The 24,289-nt window shown below is 41.0% G+C and overlaps 1 protein-coding gene across 3 annotated transcripts in view; it reads left to right on the forward strand.

The window, feature by feature from the left end:
- cfap70 (cilia and flagella associated protein 70) overlaps window positions 1-23,932 on the forward strand; it is a 28,517-nt gene extending 4,585 nt beyond the window's left edge. Inside the window, exons 5-26 of one of the 3 annotated variants that reach the window (XM_026916115.3) lie at window positions 2,957-3,139; window positions 3,646-3,828; window positions 3,931-4,025; window positions 4,623-4,731; window positions 4,831-4,968; window positions 5,239-5,379; window positions 11,137-11,199; window positions 11,297-11,388; window positions 11,504-11,564; window positions 12,935-13,129; window positions 14,009-14,140; window positions 14,344-14,469; window positions 14,579-14,712; window positions 15,348-15,463; window positions 16,259-16,426; window positions 17,851-18,050; window positions 18,889-19,041; window positions 21,901-22,062; window positions 22,268-22,357; window positions 23,231-23,332; window positions 23,550-23,597; window positions 23,754-23,932. In XM_026916115.3, coding sequence (XP_026771916.3) covers window positions 2,957-3,139; window positions 3,646-3,828; window positions 3,931-4,025; window positions 4,623-4,731; window positions 4,831-4,968; window positions 5,239-5,379; window positions 11,137-11,199; window positions 11,297-11,388; window positions 11,504-11,564; window positions 12,935-13,129; window positions 14,009-14,140; window positions 14,344-14,469; window positions 14,579-14,712; window positions 15,348-15,463; window positions 16,259-16,426; window positions 17,851-18,050; window positions 18,889-19,041; window positions 21,901-22,062; window positions 22,268-22,357; window positions 23,231-23,332; window positions 23,550-23,597; window positions 23,754-23,831 — 2,769 coding nt within the window. In that variant the 3' untranslated portion in view covers window positions 23,832-23,932. The remainder of the gene's footprint in view (window positions 1-2,956; window positions 3,140-3,645; window positions 3,829-3,930; window positions 4,026-4,622; window positions 4,732-4,830; window positions 4,969-5,238; window positions 5,380-11,136; window positions 11,200-11,296; window positions 11,389-11,503; window positions 11,565-12,934; window positions 13,130-14,008; window positions 14,141-14,343; window positions 14,470-14,578; window positions 14,713-15,347; window positions 15,464-16,258; window positions 16,427-17,850; window positions 18,051-18,888; window positions 19,042-21,900; window positions 22,063-22,267; window positions 22,358-23,230; window positions 23,333-23,549; window positions 23,598-23,753) is intronic. The other 2 variants (XM_026916118.3, XM_034310078.2) reach the window with 2 other exon arrangements.
- The last annotated feature ends 357 nt before the right edge of the window (window positions 23,933-24,289 follow it).

Genomic DNA, 24,289 nt, shown 5'->3' on the forward strand with positions numbered 1-24,289 from the left:
CTCAATGGTACAGCGGTTCACGAGAATCTTGGGCCTTTTTCAGTCTCCTCAGAAAATAAAGGCATTGTTGTGCCTTTTTAACCAGAAAGGAGGAGTTCAGGGACCAGGTGAGGTCCTCGGAGATGTGGACCCCAAGGAACTTAAAGCTGGGTACATGCTCAACAGTAGCACCGTTAATGTGAATGTGATTCCCAGCACATCTGAAGTCCACGATGACCTCCTTTGTTTTTTTTGTGTTGAGTTCCAGGTTGTTGTCCCCACACCATGCCACAAGCTGCTGGATCTCCTCCCTGTAAGCCGTCTCATTGTTACCTCTGATCAGGCCTTTGCCGGTGTCATCTGCAAACTTGATAATGCTGTTAGAGGCATGTACAGGTATGCAGTCATGGGTGAAAAGGGAGTATAGGAGAGGGGACAATACGCATCCCTGAGGAACTCCACTGTTGAAGATGAGACTGGAGGAGGTGAGGTTGTCCAGTCTGACAGACTGTGATCTGTTTGAGAGAAAGTCCAGAGTCCAGTTGCAGAGAGGAGTACTGATTCCAAGCTGTTTAAGCTTTAAGATTAGTTTGGACGAGCTAACTGTGTTAAATGCTGAACTAAAGTCTATGAGCAGCATCCTGGCGTAAGCGTTGGGGATGTCCAGGTGAGTCAGAGCAGAATGGAGCACTGTGGAGATGGCATCCTCTGTTGACCTGTCGCAGCGATAAGCGAACTGGTATGGATCCAGAGTGGGTAGACAGGCTTGGAGATGGGTGGACCAGCCTTTCGAAGCACTTTGCTATGACAGGGGTGAGTGCGACGGGACGAAAGTCACTGGGTGTTGTTGCAGCAGAGTGCTTGGGCACAGGTAGCTGACTTAAAGCAGGTGGGGACAACTGCCTGAGCTAGGGACAGGTTAAAGATGTCTGTGAAGACTCCAGTCAGTTGTTCTGCACAGGCTCTAAATACTCGGCCAGGGATGCCATCGGGACCAGCTGCTTTACATGCATTAGCCCTGTTCAGAGTAGCACACACTTCAGAGGTGGAGAGTGTGAGTGGCTGCTCACCTGGTAGTAGCTCAGCCTTGAGCATGGGCTCCATCCTCCCTTTTTCAAAATGAGCACAGAAGTGGTTCAGCTCGTCTGGGAGTAAGGCGGAACTTGTTGGAGGTGACGTGCTGGGTGGTTTGAGGTCAGTAATGGCCTGAATCCCTTGCCACATGCACCTGGGGTCAGCAGAGTTGAAGTGCGCCTCAATCCGCTGTTTGTGTTCATGTTTGGCTTTGCAGATTTCCCTCCTTAGATTGGCCCTGGCAATGCTGTAGGCCTCCAGGTCTCCGGACATGAAGGCTGTGTTGCATGCTTTGGTTCATCCAGGGCTTCTGGTTGGGGAACATTATAATTGTTTTCTGTGTAGTCACCTGGTCCACACATCTGTTGATGTGCTCCAGCACAGAGTGGTGTAGGTGTTAATGTTGGTGTCTGAGTCTATGGTGGCCTGGTCAGCAAATTCACTCCAGTCAGTGTGTGAGAACTGCTGCTGGAGAGCAGCGTCAGCCCCGTCCAGCCAGACTTTAACAGTCCTGATTGTGGGTTTCACACATTTGATGATTGGAGAGTATTTGGGCAGCAGAAACCATGAAAGATGGTCAGATTGTCCAAGGTGGGGGAGGAGTGTGACTTTGTAAGCATCAGCCACAATAGTGTATACATGGTCCAGAGTTTTGTGTCCTCTAGTGAAGCAGGCGACATGGACTGGAGTCCCATTCATAGTGAATCCCTGCCATGTGCCTATTTCCCTGAATTTGGGTTGCACATTGACCCTGATGGATGACTCTGATGACCAGGAAGATGAATGAGTAAAAAAAAGTTCTAATTATTTATTGAGTTCTCATTTCAAAGTCTTCATTAATGTCTTAAACTTCCAGATTTTAGGAAAGATTCCCAGGTAAATTTCCAGTAGGTAATTAGAATTCCATGGTGGAATGGCACCCAATGAATACAGTGTTTTAATGGGAGTTCATAGTACAATACTACATTATGCTTTGCCCCCTGAAATATTGTCTAATCTCAATGGGGTTCTTATCAGATATTTATGTATTACCAAAGGGTAAAAAAATATAATCTATTTATGATCTAATTTCATCTAATATTTATGAAGAATTCTAGTATCTTTTTTGTCCTATGACATTCTGTAGCTTCTCTGGGAATTTTATTGGGCTCACATGTGTTTGGTGTGATTCCAAAGGACTTAGAGCTTTAGATGTCTTAGCAAGCTATCTTAGCATGCTAAGTGGGAGCACCATGAATTTTCATGGGGTCCCATATATAGCTTAGGATATGAACTACTATTGATAACCTGTGGATTACAAAAAAAATTGGAATTTTGCATGAGTGTCAATCACTTCTGTAACTATGTACATTTCTGTTTACTGGTCAATCTATCTACCTATCCTTCCTGTGATCATTAGCAGTGTGTAGTGGCCGAAAGAATAAGGCAGAGATTACAGGTGGTGGAAATGAGGTTCCTCCTCAGTGTTGTAGAGCCTCCACTTGTGTGAAGCCAGTTGAGATTGTTTGATCACCCAGTCAGCTCATGCTAGAGATTTATCAGGCACGTCCCACTGGATGGAGACCCCAGGGCAGAGCCAGGAGCTGCTGGATAGATTATATCTCACAGTTGGCTTGGGAATGTTTGGTGGATCCTCCAAAAAGAGCTGGAATCTGGCCAGGAATAGAGACGTCTGGACTGACCTTCTCAATCTGTTGCCACCATGACCCTCACCAAGAAAAGTGGAAGGAAAATGAATGAAAAATGAATGAATTTCCTATTAGTTTGTGTAGTTGAATAATTCGCTGTAGTCACTCAATAAAATGCTTCATGAATAACTGAGTAGTAGTATGAGAGTCTGAGGGTGGATAAGTTCTCCTCTGTATTTGCCTTTTTACTGGACTATGGAATGCTCTTTCCACAGCCAACACTGGAAGTGACAGTCAGTGCACCAGAGCCGTTGCTCTCAGACACCAGGCTCTCTGAGTCTAATCTGTTCACAGTCACAGTGGAGACAGCCTACTCTGTGCCTGAGGTCTGGAACGCTGCTGCTGGGCCCCAACAGAGTTATGTAGCTGCTCTGCAAGTCCCCCTAACATCACAAAAGGTATGAGAAGATACCACTGTTTTGAAGGTATTATGACTGGATTTGAATGAATAAATAAATAGCATCTCTCTTGGCATTTCAGTGCTCTAGGTTCCCAACCCTGGTACTGGTGTATCCCCTGTCCTGCACAGTTTAGTGTTTTCCCTGCTTTAACTAGGAAAGGGCTGTTATTGAGCTAATTAGTTGAATCAGTTGTGTTGAGAGCAGTAAAAACAATAATATGTGTAGGACAGAGGGTACTCCAGGACCAGGATTGGGAACTTGTGCTCTAGATAGAACTACTTGATACACATTGACATTTCTAGATTAAGATTTTCTCCTTTTATAATAGAAATCATTGGTTTTCTCATTTTCTCAACAAAAATAATTGACATAATTGTGCCTACAACAAAACTTTTTAGTCATTTTATGCTTTAGCTTTATGCTTGGATTACATTCTCGTCACTTTTATTCAAAGCATCAGCCAAATAATTAAATCTGCAAAAGTCACAAATGTTCTTTTTCAGAAAGAGCAGGTATTGTTGTTCTCCAATGGCATATTAAAAATGGGCGGTGAAAGGGAGCCAGTGCCTAGAGGCAAAAAATGGCCCCTCGGTTCATTCCTCGCCCCAGACGCCCAGTTCATCCCAGGCATCTCCATTGTCGACGAGCCTGTTAATCTGGAGCATAGTGACCTTAATACTATTGAGGTATGTATGGATGTTTCAAAGGCAATAGGATCTAATGAGACATTACAATGTACAAAATGGATGTGCATGCAGTGATAATTCATTAACATGTTTGTGTAACAGGATGAGGTATTCCGAGCCGAAGCTGAGTGTAACAGAAAAAGAGTGAGCTGGGATAGAGCACGCCGCTGTTTTATAGATGCAGGAGGAGCTACATGGTCAGAAAACAACTTCTGCACTTCATAATCGCTTATCTTATTATAGTCTACTGTTTTCCATCCCAACTACTGGAGAGCTCCTGAACTCCCGTTATGTAAATCCTGGTTTACAGTACAAGTGCTTCTATAGTTCTTGATTTGCTGGATCAGGTTTGCTGGATTAGGGCTGTGTTCCACTCTGCTCAGAATTGAAAACAACTCCTGGCAACACTTTTTTGCCATCTTGCAATTCACTAATGTTAAAAAGAAAGCTTGTCATAAGGAAGCAAAAGACAAAACTGTAGAGTACTGTTAACCACCAATTACATTACAAATGGAAACCAAAACTATTGTTACAGGTGTTCATAAAAAGATATCTATATCAAACTTTTATGAAGATAAAATGATGCAGATTTTGAGTGTGATGCCATTTTGATTAGATTTCCTAATCTGAGGTCCTGGCTTCTGAGTACACTGGAACGAGGCATAGCTCTCCAGGAACTTGGCTTGGTGTACTTGCTGTACTTCCTGATGTTAAAACAATACTTTCCTTTTTCTTTGTATTATGACAACTTTGAGATTGTCCTTCTAATGACAGTACTCTCTGTTATGTCTCAGTCTGTCCCGCAGAATTGTCGAATGCAGGCTGTGGCCAGTGGAAGTTATGAGATGTACACAGTTTGGATCTTTCAAAGCAGGAGGAGGAAAAGTAGGCAAAGAAAAACCTGTAAGTAATGCTGTAACAAACTGTATATCTATCTAGTATGATATTCTCCATTTTCCTTTTATATACCAATATGAATTATACTTTTCTTTTTTTGTATAGCAAATGGAGGATGAGATTCAGATTTCTTTCCATGGAGTGGCCTATGTCGACTTTGCACCTTTGCTGTACCCTGGGGCCAGGCGTATCCGCGGGATGTACAGAATCCACCCATTCTCTGACTCTGACCTCCTAATGAAGGTAGAAGTGGGTGGAAGCACAGGAGAAAATCAAAATCTTTCATCATCCCATGCAAAGCTATTCCTTTTATATTTAATTAACTCAGTAGAATATTAGATGAGATCAGCACACAAATATAATCTAAATTATAATGTTAAAAACCATTTTCTCTAGTAGCACTCCTTGATTATTTTTGATTAGCCTGGTTCCTGTTATTTCACAAATAACAGGAACTGCTCTACCATCTTCCCACTGTACTTAATTTGGGGCTCAACTGTTTGTATGTTGAAGACCAAGAGACAGGAGAGTGTAGTGAGCGAGAGCATGAAGGCGCTGTTAGCAGAGGCTCGTCTTCGTCCAACTTCTTCTTTAGCCTCCTGCAAGGCAGCACCCAGCAAAGTGTTGGGAGACAGTAAAGAAGAAATGAAAAAGGTACTCTTTATATAACATTCATAGTAATGCAGAAATAAGATTGTATAGAGCAGGGATTCCCAAACTTTATGGTTAAAAGACTCCAAATGGGTATTATGAATTTTCTGTGACCCCAAGCCTTGAGCACCCTACATTTTTTTATTCCAGATGTATAGCCTAATTTAGGACTACTGTAACATTTGTACATTTTATCGTATGTCAGTAACGTGTAATTATGATTTAAAAACCATAGTAATGTTCTTTGCACTGAATTACCTGTCTAGTGGGAAGAGACGGAAAAGAGCAGTGGCTGACAATAGCAGTCCTGGGATGTTATGCTCTGTATATTTGAATGTTTCTCCACTCTAACACAGCTGAATCAGCTCATAAAGGGCTTGATAATTATCTGATAATTTGAGTCAAGAATGTGCAGAGCATGAATGTCGCAGGACTGCAGTGAATAAATATCTGCAAGCAGCCCAGCTGACTATTCAATTACGGTGGCTACTTAGAATAAATGAGGTGTGCAGTGGGTGCCCTGGAAGTGACCTTTTAAAAATTTAGTCTAATACCCAAGCAGACAATTTAAATAAAAAAGTGAAGTTTTAACTCCATATATTTCAGGGAAAGTGAAGGTTTTTGCACAATTCAGTTTCAATGTAATGTTATTTCTATAGGGTTTTTACTTCTTACAAAAATCTTTATCTTTTGAGCAAGAGGAAGAAACTGTGACAGGGTTCAGTTGCTCTGAAGAGTGCCTCTGAAAAAGCACATTATCAATGAAATTGTGATATTTGATAAATAAATAAACAGTTTAAATGTGTGCTTCATTAAGCTGTGTGGGGATGCAGATGCCCACTTAGGGTCTCCTATGCAACACACAGCTTGTTGTCTCATATCCCCTGTGATTGGATCCGGATCTGTAACAAAAACAGGCTTCCGAAAGCAATTAGTTATAAAAGCAGCAGATTGCTGGCCTCACTGCAGATGGTTGAATCTTCATGTAACCATCAGAGCATCTGATACTACAGTTGCCTGTCACTGTTGCCTGCTATCCACACACTCCTTGATGATGTTATACATCTACATACCTACACGCACAAGCCTTACAAGCAGGGGTTAAAGAAATTCTCAAGAGAGCAAAGATAGATAGGTAGGTAGGTAGATAGACAGATAGATAGATAGATAGAGTCAGGTCCATAAATATTTGGACAGTGACACAATTTTTGTGATTTTGCCTCTGTACACCACCACAATGGATTTGATATGAAACAATCAAGATGTGAATGAAGTGTAGTCTTGCAGTTTTATTTCAAGGGGTTTAACAAAAATATTGCATTAACTGTTTAGGAATTACAGCCATTTTTTTACATAGTCCCTCCATTTTCCCAGGCTCAGAAGTAATTGGACAATTGTCTGATAAGCAGTTTTATGGCCAGGTGTTGCCTGTTTCCTCGTTATTTCATGAAAATTAAGGAGATGAAAGATCTGGAGTTAATTTCTGGTCGAATTCGCCTTTGGTAGCTGTTTATGGGAACAAGCAGTCCAAAGAGGTGTTGATGCAAGTGCAGGAGGCCAACATTAGGCTGAAATACAAAACAGACCTATCAGGGAGATAGCAGAAACTTTAGGAGTGGTCAAATCAACAATTTGGTACATTTTTAAAAAAGAAAGAATGCACTGGTGAGCTAAGCAACACCAAAAAGCCTGGCAGACCATGGAAGACAACTAAAGCGGGTGATCGCAGAATTCTTCCTTTGGTGAAGAAAAACCCCTTCACAACATCTAGCCAAGTCACTCTCAAGGAGGTAGGCATATCACTGTGAAAGTCTACAATCAATCACCTTCATAAATGTAAATACAGAGAGTTTACCTCAAGATGCAACCCACTGGTAACATTTTTTACATAGTTCCTCCATTTTCACAGGCTCAAAAGTAATTGGGGCATAAATGCGGGACATTGGGTACGCGTGAAATTTAGACACCGCGTGTCTTTTCTAAAGTCCACACAGAACCGGACTGAACTGTTCTATGGGAACTAAGACTACCAGACTGGACCAGTCATTGTGGGACTCCTCGATTACCCCATGTTGACTCCCCGATTACCCCCATATGGCCGTGAGCTCCTCCCGTACCACCTGTTTTTTGTGCTTGGGCAAACGATAGGGGCAGCTGCGTACCACCACCCCTGGGGCTGTCTCAATGTGATGTTCTATGAGATTAGTGTGACTGGGTAGAGGCAAGAACACATCGGAAAATTCCACCTGCAACTTGGCAACCTCTGTGATTTGGAACAGTGAGAGGTCGTCTCCACAAGGGACTGGGAAGGATTGAGCTGCCGATTTTAAATTTACCTCTGGTCCTAGCTCCTGCCTCTCTGTAACGACTGTCGCCAAAGCCACGGGGACCACCTCTCTCCATGGTTTAAAGAGATTGAGGTGGTAAATCTGCAGCCTCCCGCCTCTATCCATTTGCCTTACCTCATAGTCGACGTCCCCTGACTCACCGTGTTACCTCGAAGGGCCATTGTCACTTGGCAAGCAATTTGGAGCTCAATTTGGGTAATAATACGAGCACTTTATCTCCCAGTGAAAATTCCCATAGCCGAGTAGCCCTGTCACATAATCGGGACTGTCGTTCTTGGGCCTGATGCAAATTCTTCTGTGTTAGGTGACTCAAGGTGTGGAGTTTTGCCTCATGTCCAGAACACATTAAATTTCAATTTTGCTGTTAGAAGGTCCCTCATCCCAATTTTCCCTAATGATGTCTAGGATGCCCCGAGGCTTGAGCCTGCATAATAATTCAAATGGGGAAACCTCGTGGAGGCTTGCGGGATCTCTCAAAACTGCAGATGAGAGGGGCTTGAGTCACTTCTCCCAATTCTGAGCATCATCGTGAACAAACGTACAAATCGTATTTTTAAGTGTTTGATTAAACCGTTTCACTAGTCCATCCGTCTGCGGATGGTAAACACTGGTGCAAATCGGTTTAATCCCCAAAAATTCATACAGTTCACGAAGAGTGCATAACATAAAGGATGTGCCCTGGTCAGTCAGGATCTCTTTCGGGATGCCAACTTGGGAGATGACACAGAAGAGTGCTCACATTGCGTGCTGAGATGTTGAGGAGAGGTGCTGCTTCCGGGTATCATGTTGCGTAGTCCACGAGAACTAACACAAAGCGATGCCCTCATGCAGTCCGATCTAATGGCCCAATGAGGTTCATACCAATTCTTTACAAGTGCTTCTTGGGAACATCTTGGGATCTCGATTAATGGAAGGAGGTGCAGCGGCACTTTTGGGATGCCCAGCCAATGTTGCGAACATCCCACACCGTGCTACACTGCTGCAGGACACATCCACACACATTCGCCTGAGATGCCAGCCAGTTTGTCCCCAAAATCAGTGGATGGGTGAGGCAGGGACTAACCGCCATCTCTATTATATGCTTTTGTTCCCTGAATTGGATCGTGACTGGCACCAGGGGATACTCGTGAACATGCCCGTGCACACACCTCACCTTCACCAATCGTGCATTTCTCAATGCCTCACCTTCAACCAGGCATTGGTAGATTGAGGAGAAAGAGGGGAAGTATGAGAGCAAGAGAGAGAGGGAGGGAGGGAGAAGGGAAGGACTTGCCTGCCCCAGATAAGCTGCCAAGTGGTCCTCTGCCAGCTGGACCGCCTCTTGTCTCTCCCCTCTTTATCCTTGCCGCCACTCACTGAAATACATATACATACAAATACATATGAAATACTCGTTAGCCAAATTCCGCACAGGTGTGTAATCCTTACCACTCACTTCCTCTGGCTTCACAAACCAGTGCTCGGCCACGCCCCCGCCTCCACACACGTGTTAACTGCTGCGTATACTGGCCAAAGGTTTGTGGAAACCTGACCATCACACCCATATGTGTTTGTGGAACATCCCATTTCAGATTTGGTTCCCCTTTGCTGTTATAATAAACTCCACTCTTCTGGGAAGGCGTTGACTTGAGTAATTATATCATTTTTTACACTTACTGAAAGTTATTTGGATGACTACTTATTCGGTTTTAAAATTGAGGAATAAAATGTGATGGGGCGTGCTGTTGAAAATAATCAACAAATATCTTCCTATAACAGCACATACTGAAGTGTTTTATTCCTTTTTATACCATAGCACTTTGCCAACGTTCCAATCCATTTCTATTACTTAGTTCCTGTTATCACTTACATTATAACTGCCAAAAACAGTTGTTCTTTCACTTCCTTTTAAAGTTAAACAAAAAATGCAAATTGTTACAGAGCAACAGCAAAGTCCACCTTCATGAACACATTCCCGAGGCAGTAAACTTACTAGAACAGCTTTACTTTGATTGTTACAAAGCACTGAACCTAAAGACTCCTTCTATAAATTTTAAATAAACAAATTAACAAACAGATGAATGTCTCCTTACAAAAAGTTTTACCATATAAATGATTATACATTTTTCTAGTCAAATAACAGCATAAGCTTTAGATTGTTTGTTTAGATTGTTGAATTGTTGCTATAGAAACAATAACCTATTAGACTGAGCACATTAATATAAACCTGGGATTTCAATTACAGCTTGTATTAATGTTAGAGCTACTGTTATATACTGACAAATCAGAATTAAGAATTCCACAGTGCCGTGGTATAAACTGAATTGTATGTAATTATGTATGTACTTATTACTCACCAGTAGACAAATAACCCATTTATTATTAGATATAGATTAGATTTTACTTTACTTTAAATCCCAGAATTTACTGCAGTAGCTTTTCGGCATGACCTTTAACCCTCAACTGCTGAGTTGTATGTACATAGATTGTATTTTGTATGAGTGTCGCATAAAAATTGTGTTTAAAGTCTGCACAACTGCCTTGGTAGTTTTTTTAATGTATTATTTGTGAACCTCATGCACACGCTTTTTTAAAAAGAAAGCTCTGCTTTACCACACACATGAATATATACAATTACACCAGTCTGACTCACTGTTTAGGCTAATAAGGAGGTTAAATGCAGCTTTTTATCATAGGCTTCTCACATGTTAGTATTTATACCATTTATAACATTTAATAAGTCTCTCTCACAAAGACTGCAGGGGAAACCTCACACCCACCGCTCTGGAGCACAGAAGCAGCGCTATAATTGTGCTAGTTTACAAGTTATAAGTGTCTACTTATGGATCAGGTTAGATCAGGTTAGATCATGCTACCGTGCAGGGCACTATATACTGAATGTTAGCCACATGCCACTGGCTGTCTCAAAGGCCGTCTCTTCCAGCTCTGTTCTGAACACACCCTCTAATTATTGACCATCTGTTTCTCTCTGTTACTCCCATTGTGTCTCAGAAGTGCTTTGTATGTACAGTATAATACATACATATACAGCATTTGTGTTGTTGTTGTTTATAAATCTTGTATGTAATGTTACAAACACATGCAGTTCTAAGCCCTGGTCCTGGCTCCATGTTTTTTCTAGTTGTAGTCCTTAAGATATTGTTCTGACCTCTTCCTGCCTGTCTGGATGGTGAATTTACCTGGTTTTAGGTTGCCTGTGTTCTGTCCTGTGCTATGGACCACTAGAATAGTTTTCGGATCATGCCGTATACCTTAAAATTACATTCAACTGCCTTTGACATATTGATTATGATTCTGATTTTTAAATTTTTTTTATGGTGTCCACCAAACTGTAAACATCTATTAGGAGCAAATGGTAAATGGAAAGAAATGACACTATAACAAAGTTGTAATTGAGAGCCTGTCTTTATAGGCAAAAGCAGCCCAGGCAGAGAGTGTGATGGATGCTGAACTGCAAGTGAATGCAGAAGCTCAGGTTGGTCTATTTGATGAAAAATAAAAAAAATCCATATAAATCCTGAAACTGAGGCTTTCAGACTTTTTTGTGCAGCTAATGGGAAATGTATTGATAGATGTATGCAGATTCAAGATCATACATTATTATTGAAATTGCCTTGGAAAAACCGCTGGTTCCAAAAAGACAGCCAGAGGAGTTAGCAAGACGGTAACAGGAAATCTGTTAAATTACTTTAAAAATATAGGATGTTTAATGTGTTACATTGTGTGTTATAAGGGCATTGAGAGATTTTATACACTTACTGAATGTTTTTGTGCTGTAGAGTGAGGGAACTGATTCCTCCCAGGCCTCCACGACCACGACATTCAGCAGGAGCAGAGAAAGTGAGAGAGAAGCACACACACACACACACACACACATTATATATATATATATATATATATATATATATATACACACACACAGTATCATTCCTCAGGACAGCAATCTACCCTCTTTATACTTCATAACACATTCTCTGTTCACTCTCACACTGATGTGCATGCACACACACACACACCCCTCCTCACTGATTTCAAACCATGTTCTGTCCGTTTGGCTGTGTCGCCCTCCTGTGGAAAGTCAACTGAATAAATTTCAGTATTATTCTGACTCTCTTTGAAGGAGCAGTTTGTCTTTAACAGAAGCAGAGGTTATTCAGTTATAATAATGACAAGCTTCAACTAAACCCTCCAGCTGACCCCATCCCTTCTGTTGTTGCATATGCCTGCTTTTTTAGAAAAATGGGGCAGAGCTGAGCCTTTCTGCTCTTACTGAGGGTGTGGCTAATTTCCAGGCCGAAACGTAAAAAGACGTCTCAAACAAAGAAACAAGCCAGCTCCTGGCAATATTTTTCCGTATTTTTGTCTCAAAACATTTAAAATTAACACTTTGTAACCTTTAAGGCACATGATAATTTTTTTCTTACTAAGATTCACTGATTTGAGTTTCAGTATTTGAATCATATACCAATATCTCTAATAGTAAAGTTCAATCCCACATTTATTTTGTTTATACTACACTATTTCACCATGGTTCTGTGGCATGCAGGGCATGTGTGCCTGACAGTTCCAATGAATGAGGCTTGGCCTGTGTGCCCATCAGTCCTCGTGAATGAGGCTTGGCCTGTGTGCCCATCAGTCCTAATGAATGAGGCTTGGCCTGTGTGCCCATGAGTCCTAATAAATGAGGCTTGGCCTGTGTGCCCATCAGTCCTAATGAATGAGGCTTGGCCTGTGTGCCCATCAGTCCTCGTGAATGAGGCTTGGCCTGTGTGCCTGTCACTCCCAGTAAAGGTGGCATGGCCTGTGTGCCAGTCATTCCCAATAGAGCTAGCATGGCTTGTGTGTAGGGCAGACTCAGTGAAGAAGGTATGGCCTGTTTAATCTATTACATCAAAACAGTTTAAAAATATTTGTATTTTTTTATATATTTTTGTCTCCTATATTGGATGATTGGTCATGTACAAGGGGAAGGAGATATATGCTCTACCTCTAATATACCTCTAACCCACACCTGTAAGAATCTCTCTAGCACGCTTGCTTCCTCTAATACACATGGTTATGCTCTCCCTCTCTCTGAGACTCTCTCTCATTCTACAACACTAGTATTTTTCATGCCGTTTTCAGCTCTTTTGTCTTTACTGAGGCCATTTAAATGGAAATTACCTGAAAACAAATCTAAAAATGATTAAGCTGTGTGGGTTTTGGTGCAGGCTGTGCAGGAGTACCAGGCACAGATAATGAGCGTAGTGGCGCAGGTGTTGCAGCAGTATGAGCAGATGTTTGGATCTGCGTTTGTTCCTGGTGCCAAGCCTCTGGATCCTGCCACCCAAGAGCAGCGCAAAACCCAGTTGTTCGGAGAGCTGAACTGCTCTGGGAAATACTTCGCCTTTAAGGAACAAATGAAAGTGAGTTAGTGAGTTGGTGTGGCCTGAAGACATTAAAGTAAGGAATAAAGCACAATGTGGTGTGCTGTTAGAGGAAAATAATTAAAAACAGGGTGGCACGATGTGGCCCGACGTGAAGCAGAATTACTAATATAACCTATATTGTGTTCCTATAACAGCATGTCCCAATGGGTTTTATTCCACATACATCAGTTTGCAAATACATTTTTTATTTATTTATAGAATGGCACAGCGTACTTTGTAACCATTCATAATGATATTTAATGTTGTGCAACATCCATGAAACAAGTTAGATGCTGTTACCACTTATATAATAGCTGCTCCCGCACCAGTATTGCTTTTTTCTCTCTCTTGAAATGAATAAGACAAAATGCAGCTTGTCAACTGTTACTATAGAAATTTTAATGTATTAGAACAAGCACATTAATATAAACCTGGGATTTGAATTACAGGCACCACTACTTTTAGAGCAGCTGTTATAGAAAATTAATCAACACTTTCTGACCATTCAGATTTAAGAATTCAACAACATGGTGGTATAAAATCTGATTATCAGGATCATATAATTCTACAATGTATAAAATAAATTATCCAAAAATTGTAACAGCCAACAAATTTTCATAAAGTACCTGATTCTGGCAGTGTTATTCTGCGTAGCAGCAATCGTAACCACCAAATGGCTTTAAAATTAAGCAAATGTCACTCAAGTCAATAAGATATTTCACTTTCACATGCAGATTAATTCTTAAATAATAAGTAAAGTTTTGTGTTATTTTTTCTTCTAAATAATATGATGATATATATATACTGTTATAAACTGTTTAGTAGACTTTTCTGTATGTGTAGAATGACCACTTTATTGATTTTGTCTGTGACAAGTACTCAGTAGTGCGAATTGTGCGTGAGAAGATGCTGAGGACGGAGGCTTTCACCAACCCAGAGCAGCTGCAGGCTTTCCTGAGTCAACTCTACATCTTCCTGGTGGACGAGATGCATGTTGCACTTAATAAGGTGTAGCTATGACTTTCTAAACAAGTTAGTCACTCACTTGTCCAACTTGTGCTGTATATGTTTTCTGTATATGACTTTCAGTGAATGCAAGCTTGGTGGCAGAATGGTAAGATAACACCAGTTAGCACTAGTTCGTACTTCTTGAGAGAAGATTATTTTAAAATCAGACTGTCAAGCAGCTTTTCTCCCTCATCCTCCTGCAGACCTTATCAGCTGAAGAACAAGAGTTCCCGGCTCAGCCCTTGCTGGACTGCAGTCAGCTCAGGCACTTTGCCAAAGAGGCCCAGCTAAATGAGGATTATCAACTAGCTGCCCACTATTACCAAGAGGTTCATCTCACTTGCTCCAAAAAAAAAAAGTTTTTTTTTTGTTTTGTTTTGTTTTTTTGTGGTAAACCAAAAAACCATTCTCTCTTCAAAACCCTTTATCTTTATGTAGCAGCTGGCTCAAGATCGGAGCAATCCATCCCACTGGTTTGATTATGGCGTGCTTTCCATGTTTACTGCTGAATATATGAAGGCTGAGGAGTGTTTCCATCTGGCCGTGTCTGTTGACCAAGCACACGTACCCAGGTGTGAAGAGCACATGGATTACACTGAGCTCTAAATGATATATAGTGCTGCACTTCATTATGCAACATACAGTATATGACTAAAAATATGTGGACCCCTGACCACCACATCCATATGGGTATCTATTGCCACTAAGTTGGAAGCACATAATTATATAGGATGTCCTTACATGCTGCATCATTACATTTTCCCTTCACTGTAACTAAGGGGCCTAAACATGTGCCAGCATGACAGTGCCCCTGTGTTCAAAGCAGGGTCCATAAAGACATTGTGACAAGGTTGCTGTGGAAGAACTCAAGCGCCTGCACAGAGCCCTGACCTCAACCCCACTGAACACCTTTAGGATGAACTGGAAACCTGACTGCACACCAGGCCTCCTTGTCTGACATCAGTGCCTGATCTGACTAATGCTCTTGTTACTGAATGGTACAAATCCCCACAGCCACATTCCAAACTCTAGTGGAAAGCCTTCCCAGAAGACTGGAGTTTATTATAACAGCAAAGGGGAATAAATCTTGAATGGGATGTTCAAAAAGCACATATGAGTGTTATGGTCAGCTGTCCACAAACATTTGGCCATATAGTGTATGCATATGTAAAAATCGATTGTTAAAATGCTCATTTGTGTTCCCCAGCTTACTTATGTGTGGGATTCTGTCAGAAATGAACGGTCATTATGAGGAAGCAGAGACCTTTTTCGAGAGGGCCACATGTATCAAATCGAGCTCCATGGTCCCCTGGACCTTATTTGGTAAGACCAGTATGAAATGAGAAATGCTGGTGTATTTTATTTATTTATTTATTTATTTATTTATAAATTTTCTTCTCAACTTGGTCACCTGCAAATTCCCACCCACCGGCCAGCCCTTTCCTATCACATGACAGCTGCCAGCCTGGGAGGGTGAAAGCTAACATGTGCTTCCACATTGAAGCTAACCGCATCTTTTCAAACTTCTCATGAGGTGCACAGAGTAGCGTAACACACATGGAGGAAAGTGCTGTCTGCCCTCTGCGACATACATGAGCTCACTGACACCCACAATTGACTAGTGTCGCTGCGGGAAGAGAGCTCACAATCTCCCAACACTAGGGCAAACATATATATGTGTAGTTGACAGGTTAAGAGCTATAAAGTTTGTTTGCTGCTTTTAACATGAAGAGAAAAGTAAAAGATAATGTCTTTGTTATGAGGATGTTTGTAATATTTGTCAAAAATTGGTCTGACGCAAAGACAGTAGCAGTCTAAATCTGTACTTACTGTGCCAGTAAAAGAATATGACAGGGTGACTTGGGCAGGATTACTATAAACATATAGGTTTGTAGTACCTATATAAGATCTATATAATATTATCTAGCAGTGTCCATGAATGCTGTGCTTAAATGACTGTCCTGCTTCTAAGCAAACAGACATATTTCTAATAATTGTTTCTTGGTTTGGTATATAAAGATCTTTATCATGCCTGGATTCATGTGGCTATAAACACAACTCAGAGAAGGCCCGTCTTAGATGAATTATCTCCAGAATAGATGTGTTGTATGTGCACAGGCTTGTTTTACTTGGCCCAGGAGAACTTCATCCAAGCAGAAATGGCGTTCATGGAAGCAACTAAGCAGCTGAGAGCAGCCCTGGTGTGTAGCAGCCCAGAACAAACAGCAGAGACTGTGTGTGACAATCACACTCATTCAGAGGATACTGAGCCAGTGGACAAACCAGGTGAATTCTTTGTTATTTCTTGGTTCAGTAAATGGTACCACTCTTTATCTTCATACAATACTGATCTACTAATTTTGGCATCATCAACATTGTTCTAGATTTCTAGATTTCAGTTCTGCCTTTAATGTAGTTACCTACTATTTCTACAACAATTACTTCTGACCACACAGTCTGCTTGTGGTTGATATTCATTCTAGTTCATTCATGTTTTTTCACCAAATCTGTATCAAATTCCAATTCCTGTATCTTCTTCTTTTTCTTTTTCTTCTTCTTCTTCTACTACTTCTTATTAATAATAATAATAATAATAATAATAATAATAATAATTAATAATATTAAAACAAGTAGCTTAAGTGGTAACTGTGACCATTCCGTAGCTAGAACTCAATTTGGGTAAACTATAGCCTGCAGCAGTTTTTACAGGCTCTTGATGTCAAAAATATGTTATAAATACTATTTTTTGTACATTTAATTATCCGTTCTACAGGATGGTGGATAAACCCAATACAGTTCATTTGCTGGTAAATCAGCATGGAAAAACAAAAGTGAAATTTCTCCCTGATACTCTGAGGGAATTTGCATCAGAGTACTAATATTACGCTACAAAACTCTACATTGGCATTTACCCTTAGCATTTTTAAGATGACACAAGCCTCACTTCACTGACAACAAAACTCGAGACACATATTCACTCAGTGTTTTACCTCCCACACCCAAAGCTAATACACTATATGGCCAAAGGTTGTTAACGCCTGACCACCACAACCATAAGTGCTTATTGAACATCTCATTCCAGATTTAGTCCCCTTTGCTGTTATAATAACCTCCGCTCTTCTGAGAAGGCTTTCCACTCAAGATTTTGGAATGTGGCTGTGGGGATTTGTGCCCATTCAGCCGTAAGAGCATTAGTGAGGTCAGGCACTGATGTCGGGCAAGGAGGCCTGGTGTGGCGTCAGCATTCCTGTTCATCCCAAAGGTGTTGAGTGGGGTTGAGGTCAGGGATCTGTGCAAGACACTTGAGTTCTTCCACTCCAACCTTGACACACCATGCCTTCATGGACCTTTCTTTGTGCTAAGGTCCCTTAGTTCCAGTGAAGGGAAATTGTAATGAAACAGCATATAAAGACATTGTATACAATTCTGTGCTTCCAGCTTTGTGCAACAGTTTGGGGAAGAACCACATATGGGTGTGATGGTCAGGTTTCCACATCCTTTTGGTCACTTTATGCCCTTACAGGAATTTGCCTTTAGTAGATTCTGACCAAGGCCTCAGCAGCAACTTCTTTTATTTAGTTATATATAAGTCAAATGCAGGGTGATGCATGTATGCTGCTAATGTAGTTGTGTGGACATTATCACTTCTTCATGACCTTCTTATGGAATACACTGTAGCTAATATCAGGGTAACAGTTTTGATTCTGCAGCTGTGGAAGAACTCACTGAGGGTGAGACAAAAGGACAGGACAAACCTCAGAGCAGTCAGGAAATTAGAGCAGGAGAGGGTGACAAAACAAGAGCTGATCCTGCACAAACCTTCCCTCCAGACCAGCAGTCTCCCACAAGAGTTGGCACCAGCATCTACATGGAGACGGTGAAGTTTCTACTACAGAGTTACGCATTACAGGTGATCCAAAGCCACACAAAAAAACACACAACACATTCTTCCCCAGGACCACTGCAAATATTTTGTCATCAGCCTTTTTATATACAGTATGATTGTAAAAGCTTCAGGGAAAGAACAAGTTTATTTATGTGCTTGCTCTAACACGTTAACATTTCTATAGTAACAGCTCATTCACAGGGACTTGAGTGGCACACGCTCCACATAATCTGAGGCTAATGATAAACTGATTTTAAATTATATTTAATAAAGAAAAATACTCACTGATATTATAAAGCTTTCTGTAAGGAAATGTTAATTCAGTGTTTATGAAAGGAGTCTCCAGTGTCAGCACAGTGACAGTCAGGATGTTTTCTGCTGTGGGAGGGTCTTCTGGACAGAAGAATTTTCACTATGCTGCAATTTTTGCATTATTACCTTCCAGAGAACTAAAAAAGAGGTTCTGGTGAGGGAACAACTGTGTATAGTGTAATGTAATGGACAGGAACTAACTTGTTTCTTACCTAACAACAAGTGGCTAAAAAGTATGGGGTGTCATTCTTTAATAAATTGGAACTATTGGCAAATTGCTCTGGTATAAGCAGAGTAACACACCACGGGCCATAATGTTATAGGAAAATAATCAACCTCAAGGTGGAAACACTAACTCCACTTTGCAGTGGGAGTCATCACATCATCCCCATTTTTTTGATTATTTTCCTGTAACAGCATTCCCCAATGTGATTTATTCCTTACATAGTGTATTATAAGTAATTATATGCTGAGTGTATAATTATATTTGTATATTGAGAGAGATTTCTGTGTGTGTGTGTGTGTGTGTGTGTGTGCACGCACATCCAAGATGGCTCAGAGGGCTTTGGCTCAGGAGTTGTTGTGTCCAGATGGAGGGCCAAGCAGCTCGTATCATTTGGCTCTGGCCCAAGTACAGCTGCTGAGAGGGGAGTACAGCAGTGCCGAGGCAAGTCTGCAGCAGTCCCTCAGTGAAAGCTATCAGGTATGTGGCGTGTCTTCTGGCTCATTAGCCATAAAGCTGCACATGTTTTTTTACCCTTCAAGTAGAAAGATTGTCTTCATTATGCATTAACAGTTTTTGTCCTGAAATTGGCCATCGATATGAAACACATGCTCTTATAGTGAGCTACTGTAAGATTAATCTTAGATCAAACATTAAGCTTTACCTTGATTAGGCTTTAAAACCTGGTGAAAAATAATCAAGATTGCATTTAAACCATCTTTTAGCACTGGTTTTAGTTTTACAGTAAACAAGATTTTCTGTGATTCTGTTGCCCCGTTACTTTAAATTCAGGTGTCATTTTCAGTTAGATACATGTCATAAGGGTCAGCCTATATTAGAAGAATTGTGGAAACAAAAATTAAAATTAAAGAAAGGTTACTAGTTTTCACTAGTTTCAGAGGAAGGTAAAAAATATTGATAATGACTTATTTTGAGTAACATTTTTGCCGTTCAGATTTTGAGGCAGGCAAATCAGAATTAACCCCAGGTCAAGGATTTAATCAGATATTACAGTTTTAATCACTGATGTGTTGAGCCATGTTTAAAATGAAATGTGCACATCTTGACTTAATATAAAAATTAGATCAGAAAATCCTTGACTAGCGCTTATCTTCAGAGAGGCTCATTGGCACCACTTGCCAGAGAAAAAGAATTTTTCAGCATGGCATATACCATGATGTACAGTCCTCTCTGAAAGTATTGGAAAGGCAAGGCCTTCTTTTGTTTTATCAAAAGATGAATATGGGGCAATATATCAGAAATTCAGCTTTCGTTTCCTGCTATTTACATCTAGATGGGATAAACAATTTAGAACATGGCACCTTTTGTCTGAACCCACCCATTATTGAAGTGATCTAAAATATTGGAACATGTGACTGACGGGTGTTTCCTGTTGCCCAGGTGTGCCCTGTTAGATTGATTGTTTAAACAATTAATATCTCCAAATGTCTACTCTTGGTTTGAGCCCTGGGTTTCTCCTGTGAAGACGGAATTTGTTGTCAGCCCAGAGGGCTGCCTATGGAAGGAAAGCAAGCCATTTTGAAGCTGAGACAAGGGGAAAATTGCACAAGCATTGGGTTTGGCCAATACTACAATTTGGAATGTCCTGAAAAAGATGAAACCACTGGTGTGGCTAACAACCAGACATGAAACAAGTCAGCCAAGCAAAACAACGGCAGTTGATGACAGAAACATTGTGAGAGCTGTGAAGAAAAACTCAAAAACTGTAATGTTGTAGGTGCCCTCTCAGGCAAATCTGCGGCCACCTGCACAGTCTTTTATAACGTGTTCTCTCAGGTGCGGCCACGCCTCTTCATAAGCTCTCCGATTGCCTCAATCTGCATGCGGACATAGTTCTGTGCCAGCCAGCAGAATGGTGTCATGCTGCTCTGACTAAGATATTTAATGATTCAAGATTTTGAGACGTGAATATTGACCTTCGGGGCTGGATATATTTCATATTCACAAGGAAATATTTAGTTCCTTCAAGTTCGGCCATTTTGTGTTATTTTTCCCCGCTACACCGCTGTGCTTTTGTGTTGAGCCGTAGGTGCTGAGTTTCCCAATCCCATATCCCTCAACCCTTGCGCCTACTATCCCCGGAGTTCACTTGGTGGCTACCACTACAGACTAGCACACACAACCTATCCGGTTCCTGCCCCACTCAAGGCTCTCATTTTGATGACTTCAAGAGCAGAAATATAGAGGCCTTACCACAAGATGTAAACCACTCATCAGCAGTAAGAATCAGAAGGCCAGATTGGAATTTGCAAAGAAATAAAGAGATAAGCCACAAAAGTTTTGGACCCAAGATTAACCTTAACTAAAGTGATGGAAAGGCCAAAGTCTGGAGAAAGAAAGGATCTGCTCATGATCTAAAACATACAAGCTCATTGGTCAAGCATGGTTGAGGTAGTGTCTTGGCTTGAGCTTGTATGGCTGCTTCTGGAACGGGCTCACTGATCTTTATTGATGATGTAATTCATGATGGTTGCAGCAGAATGAATTCAGAAGTCTACAGAAACATTCTGTCAATTTACAGAGAAATGCATCCAATCAAATTGGGAAGAACTTCATCATGCAGTAAGACAGTGACCCAAAACACACTGCCAACACAACAAAGGACTTCATCAGGGCAAAAAAGTGAAAGGTTTTAGACTGGCCAAGTCAATCACCAGACCCTAACCCTCCTGAAGAGGAGACTGGAGGGAGAAACCCCCCAAAACAAACAGCAACTGAAAGAAACTGCAGTACAAGCCTGGAAAAGCATCTCAAAAGAAGAATGCAGAAGTTTGGTGATGTCAGTGGGTCACTTTCTTGATGCGGTTATTGCAAGCAAGGGATATGCCACCAAATATTAAGTGTTATTTACATTAATTTCCAATACATTTGCTCACCTAAAAATTTGGTGGTCTGCCACCAAAGGTCCCATGTTGATCTAAGTTGTTTAACACATCTAGATGTAAACAGCAGGAAATGAAAGCTGGAATTCTGATCTATCGTCTCATATTCATCTTTTGATCTCAAACACAAATGTCCTCAATGTATAGCAAAAACAAAAGAATTGGACTTGCCTTTCCAAATACTTTCAGGTTTGGAAACTGTATTTTGAATGTGGATATCAACAAAACTGCATAGACATTTGTTTAGCTGATGCCAAATATGGTTTCTATTTCATTTTTTTAAAAATAATTATTATTCAGGTTTCTATTATCGTCTGTCCAGTTTTTCATGGAGCATTGATTATAGCACTTTGTACTAGTAATGTGAACTTACAATCAGTGTTCTTTACCCTGAAAGATGCTAAATGTGATGATGTTGGTTGTTATTGCTGTTCAGAACCCTGATGTGTGGGCTCTGTATGGTCACGTGTACTACATGATGAAGGATTACAATCAAGCTCAAGAGTCTTATGAGAGAACGCTGGACTTTGTGACAGACGCTTCGGACACACATCCTGTTTACCTGCGTCTGGGCTCCATCTACTTACAGAAAGGACAGGTGAGGTAACACCTGCTTCACAAACTGAGTTTATCCTCCATTACACATTATACAAGGCTTTTCATGTCAGATCTGATCTACTGCCTAATAAATCAAAGGTGCTGGATTTGTGGAACAATGTTGCCTTGATGTACTGTTATTAGACAATTCAGTGACGTGGATGACTGAAGGACATTTTCAATCTGTTTGTTTAAATCCATTGTAGTATGATAAAGCAAAGCCCACATACATGCATGCCTGCAAGAGTTCTCCCTCCTGTCTCACCTGGCTCGGGCTGGGGATTGCCTGCTACAGGGTGAGTTCATGATCGCCACCGTGTCCCGTAAAAGAAGACAGTGACATCACATCCATAACGAACCTATAAACACTTACTGGTAGACCAGAACAACCTGGACTTCTCTAATATGTTCACACTAATGTTCACATAAAACATCAGGATGGCATGAGTGTTGGTGCCAAACAGACCAGGCAACATTTTTCAAAGCCTGTGCTCACTGTAGCCTCAGATTCCTGTTCTTGGCTGTGGAGTGGAACCTGATGTGGTCTTCCGCTGTTGTAGCCCATCTGCCTCAGGATTCGACACACTGCACATTCTGAGCTGCTTTTATGCTCACCACAGTTGTAAAGAGTGGTTACTTGAGTTACAGTAGGCTTCCTGTCATCTCGACCCAGTTTTTCCTGTGTCACGATCATCAACATTTTAGCCCACAGAACTGACGCTCACTGGAGGTGTTTTGCAGGTTCTGAAATACTCAAGCCAGTCTGTCTGGCACGAACAACCATGCCATGGTTAAAGTCACTGAGATCATATATAAAGTGGTTGATGTGTATAAGTGATAACAGGAACTAACTTGTGTTAAAAAGTATGATGATTTTTTCATAAGTACATTAGAAATTGTAATCATTGGCAAATTGTTGTAGTATAAGAAGAATAAAACACTTCAGTATGTGCTTTGTGGCCACATAGCACATGCTCTTGTGTTATATTCCTTACATATTGTAGTCTGCAGTAGTAAAATGTGAACATGGAAAATTCTATGGTGAAAAATTCGAGTGTCCCATTTGAAAGTATGTCTGATGATGTACCTGCGTGTTTCTGAATCTGACAGACATCTCATTTCTTTGTCTTACTGCACCCATATTGCATTTTTTTCCTCTGTGGAATTAGTTGGGGGAGTTGACTGAGGCTGAGGACGCTCTGACTGAAGCAAACGCCCTCGATAACAAGAACCCTGAGGTCTGGGGCTACCTGTCACTGATTTGTTTACAGGTGAGTAATAAATCCATTCTTTTCATTAATGTCTGACAGTGCTGTTCCTACTGCAACGCTGTTGAAAACACTCACCTTTGGGTTGGTAAGCAGTAACTCTGCTTCGTGTCGGGCCACATCACTCCACCCTGCCATTAATTATTTTCCTATCACAGCATGCTGATCCATGTTTTATTCCTTACTTGGTTAACATTAATGAACATTAATGCTCTTTCAGACTAGAAGGAAACTTGAAGCAGAGCAGTCATACAAGTACGCTGTAAAGGTTGGTCTCTATAAATACCTAGATGTGGAAGATTTGTATATGATCATTTGAGTAAAAATATAATTTTGAAACTTAATACACATAAGTCTACTCAAAGAAATGAATTTGTGTGAAGGTGAATGAGTCGTCTACATATAATGATCTTTGACTCCACAGTTCAATGCATCAGAGGCGCTGCTGCAGGAGATTACAGATGTGCAGACACGAGTAGGATTTGGAAATCCATGTTTTTGATAGCACTTGTAAAGTGTACACATATAAAAAACCTTTTAAACAGATGTGTTCAGGTATTCTGTGTATTAAAGAAGTAATAAAACATCATTACCTTGTCAGTATTGAGTGTATTATTATTATTATTATTATTATTATTATTATTATGTTGGAGTGAGTGAGTGATGAGTGAGCTCGGGTTTCTGTCTGTGTGGAGTTTCTTGTACGTGTCCATGTGGGTTTCCTCTGGGTTCTCCTGTTTCCTCCCACCTCCCAAAAACATGCCAGTAGGTGGATTGGCTGAGACAAATTGCCCCTGTGTGTGTGTGTGTGTGTGTGTGTGTGCGCGCCCTGCAATGGCCTGGCTTCCCATCCCTGGTGTATTCCCAGGATAGGCTCCGGATCCACTGCGGCCCTGATCAGGATGAGTGAGTACTGACTGTGAGTAGTGGATCCTGCATGGAGATGAATAATCTGCACCA

This window comes from Pangasianodon hypophthalmus, chromosome 13 (assembly GCF_027358585.1).
Source record: "Pangasianodon hypophthalmus isolate fPanHyp1 chromosome 13, fPanHyp1.pri, whole genome shotgun sequence".
NCBI classification, from domain to species: Eukaryota; Metazoa; Chordata; class Actinopteri; order Siluriformes; family Pangasiidae; genus Pangasianodon; species Pangasianodon hypophthalmus.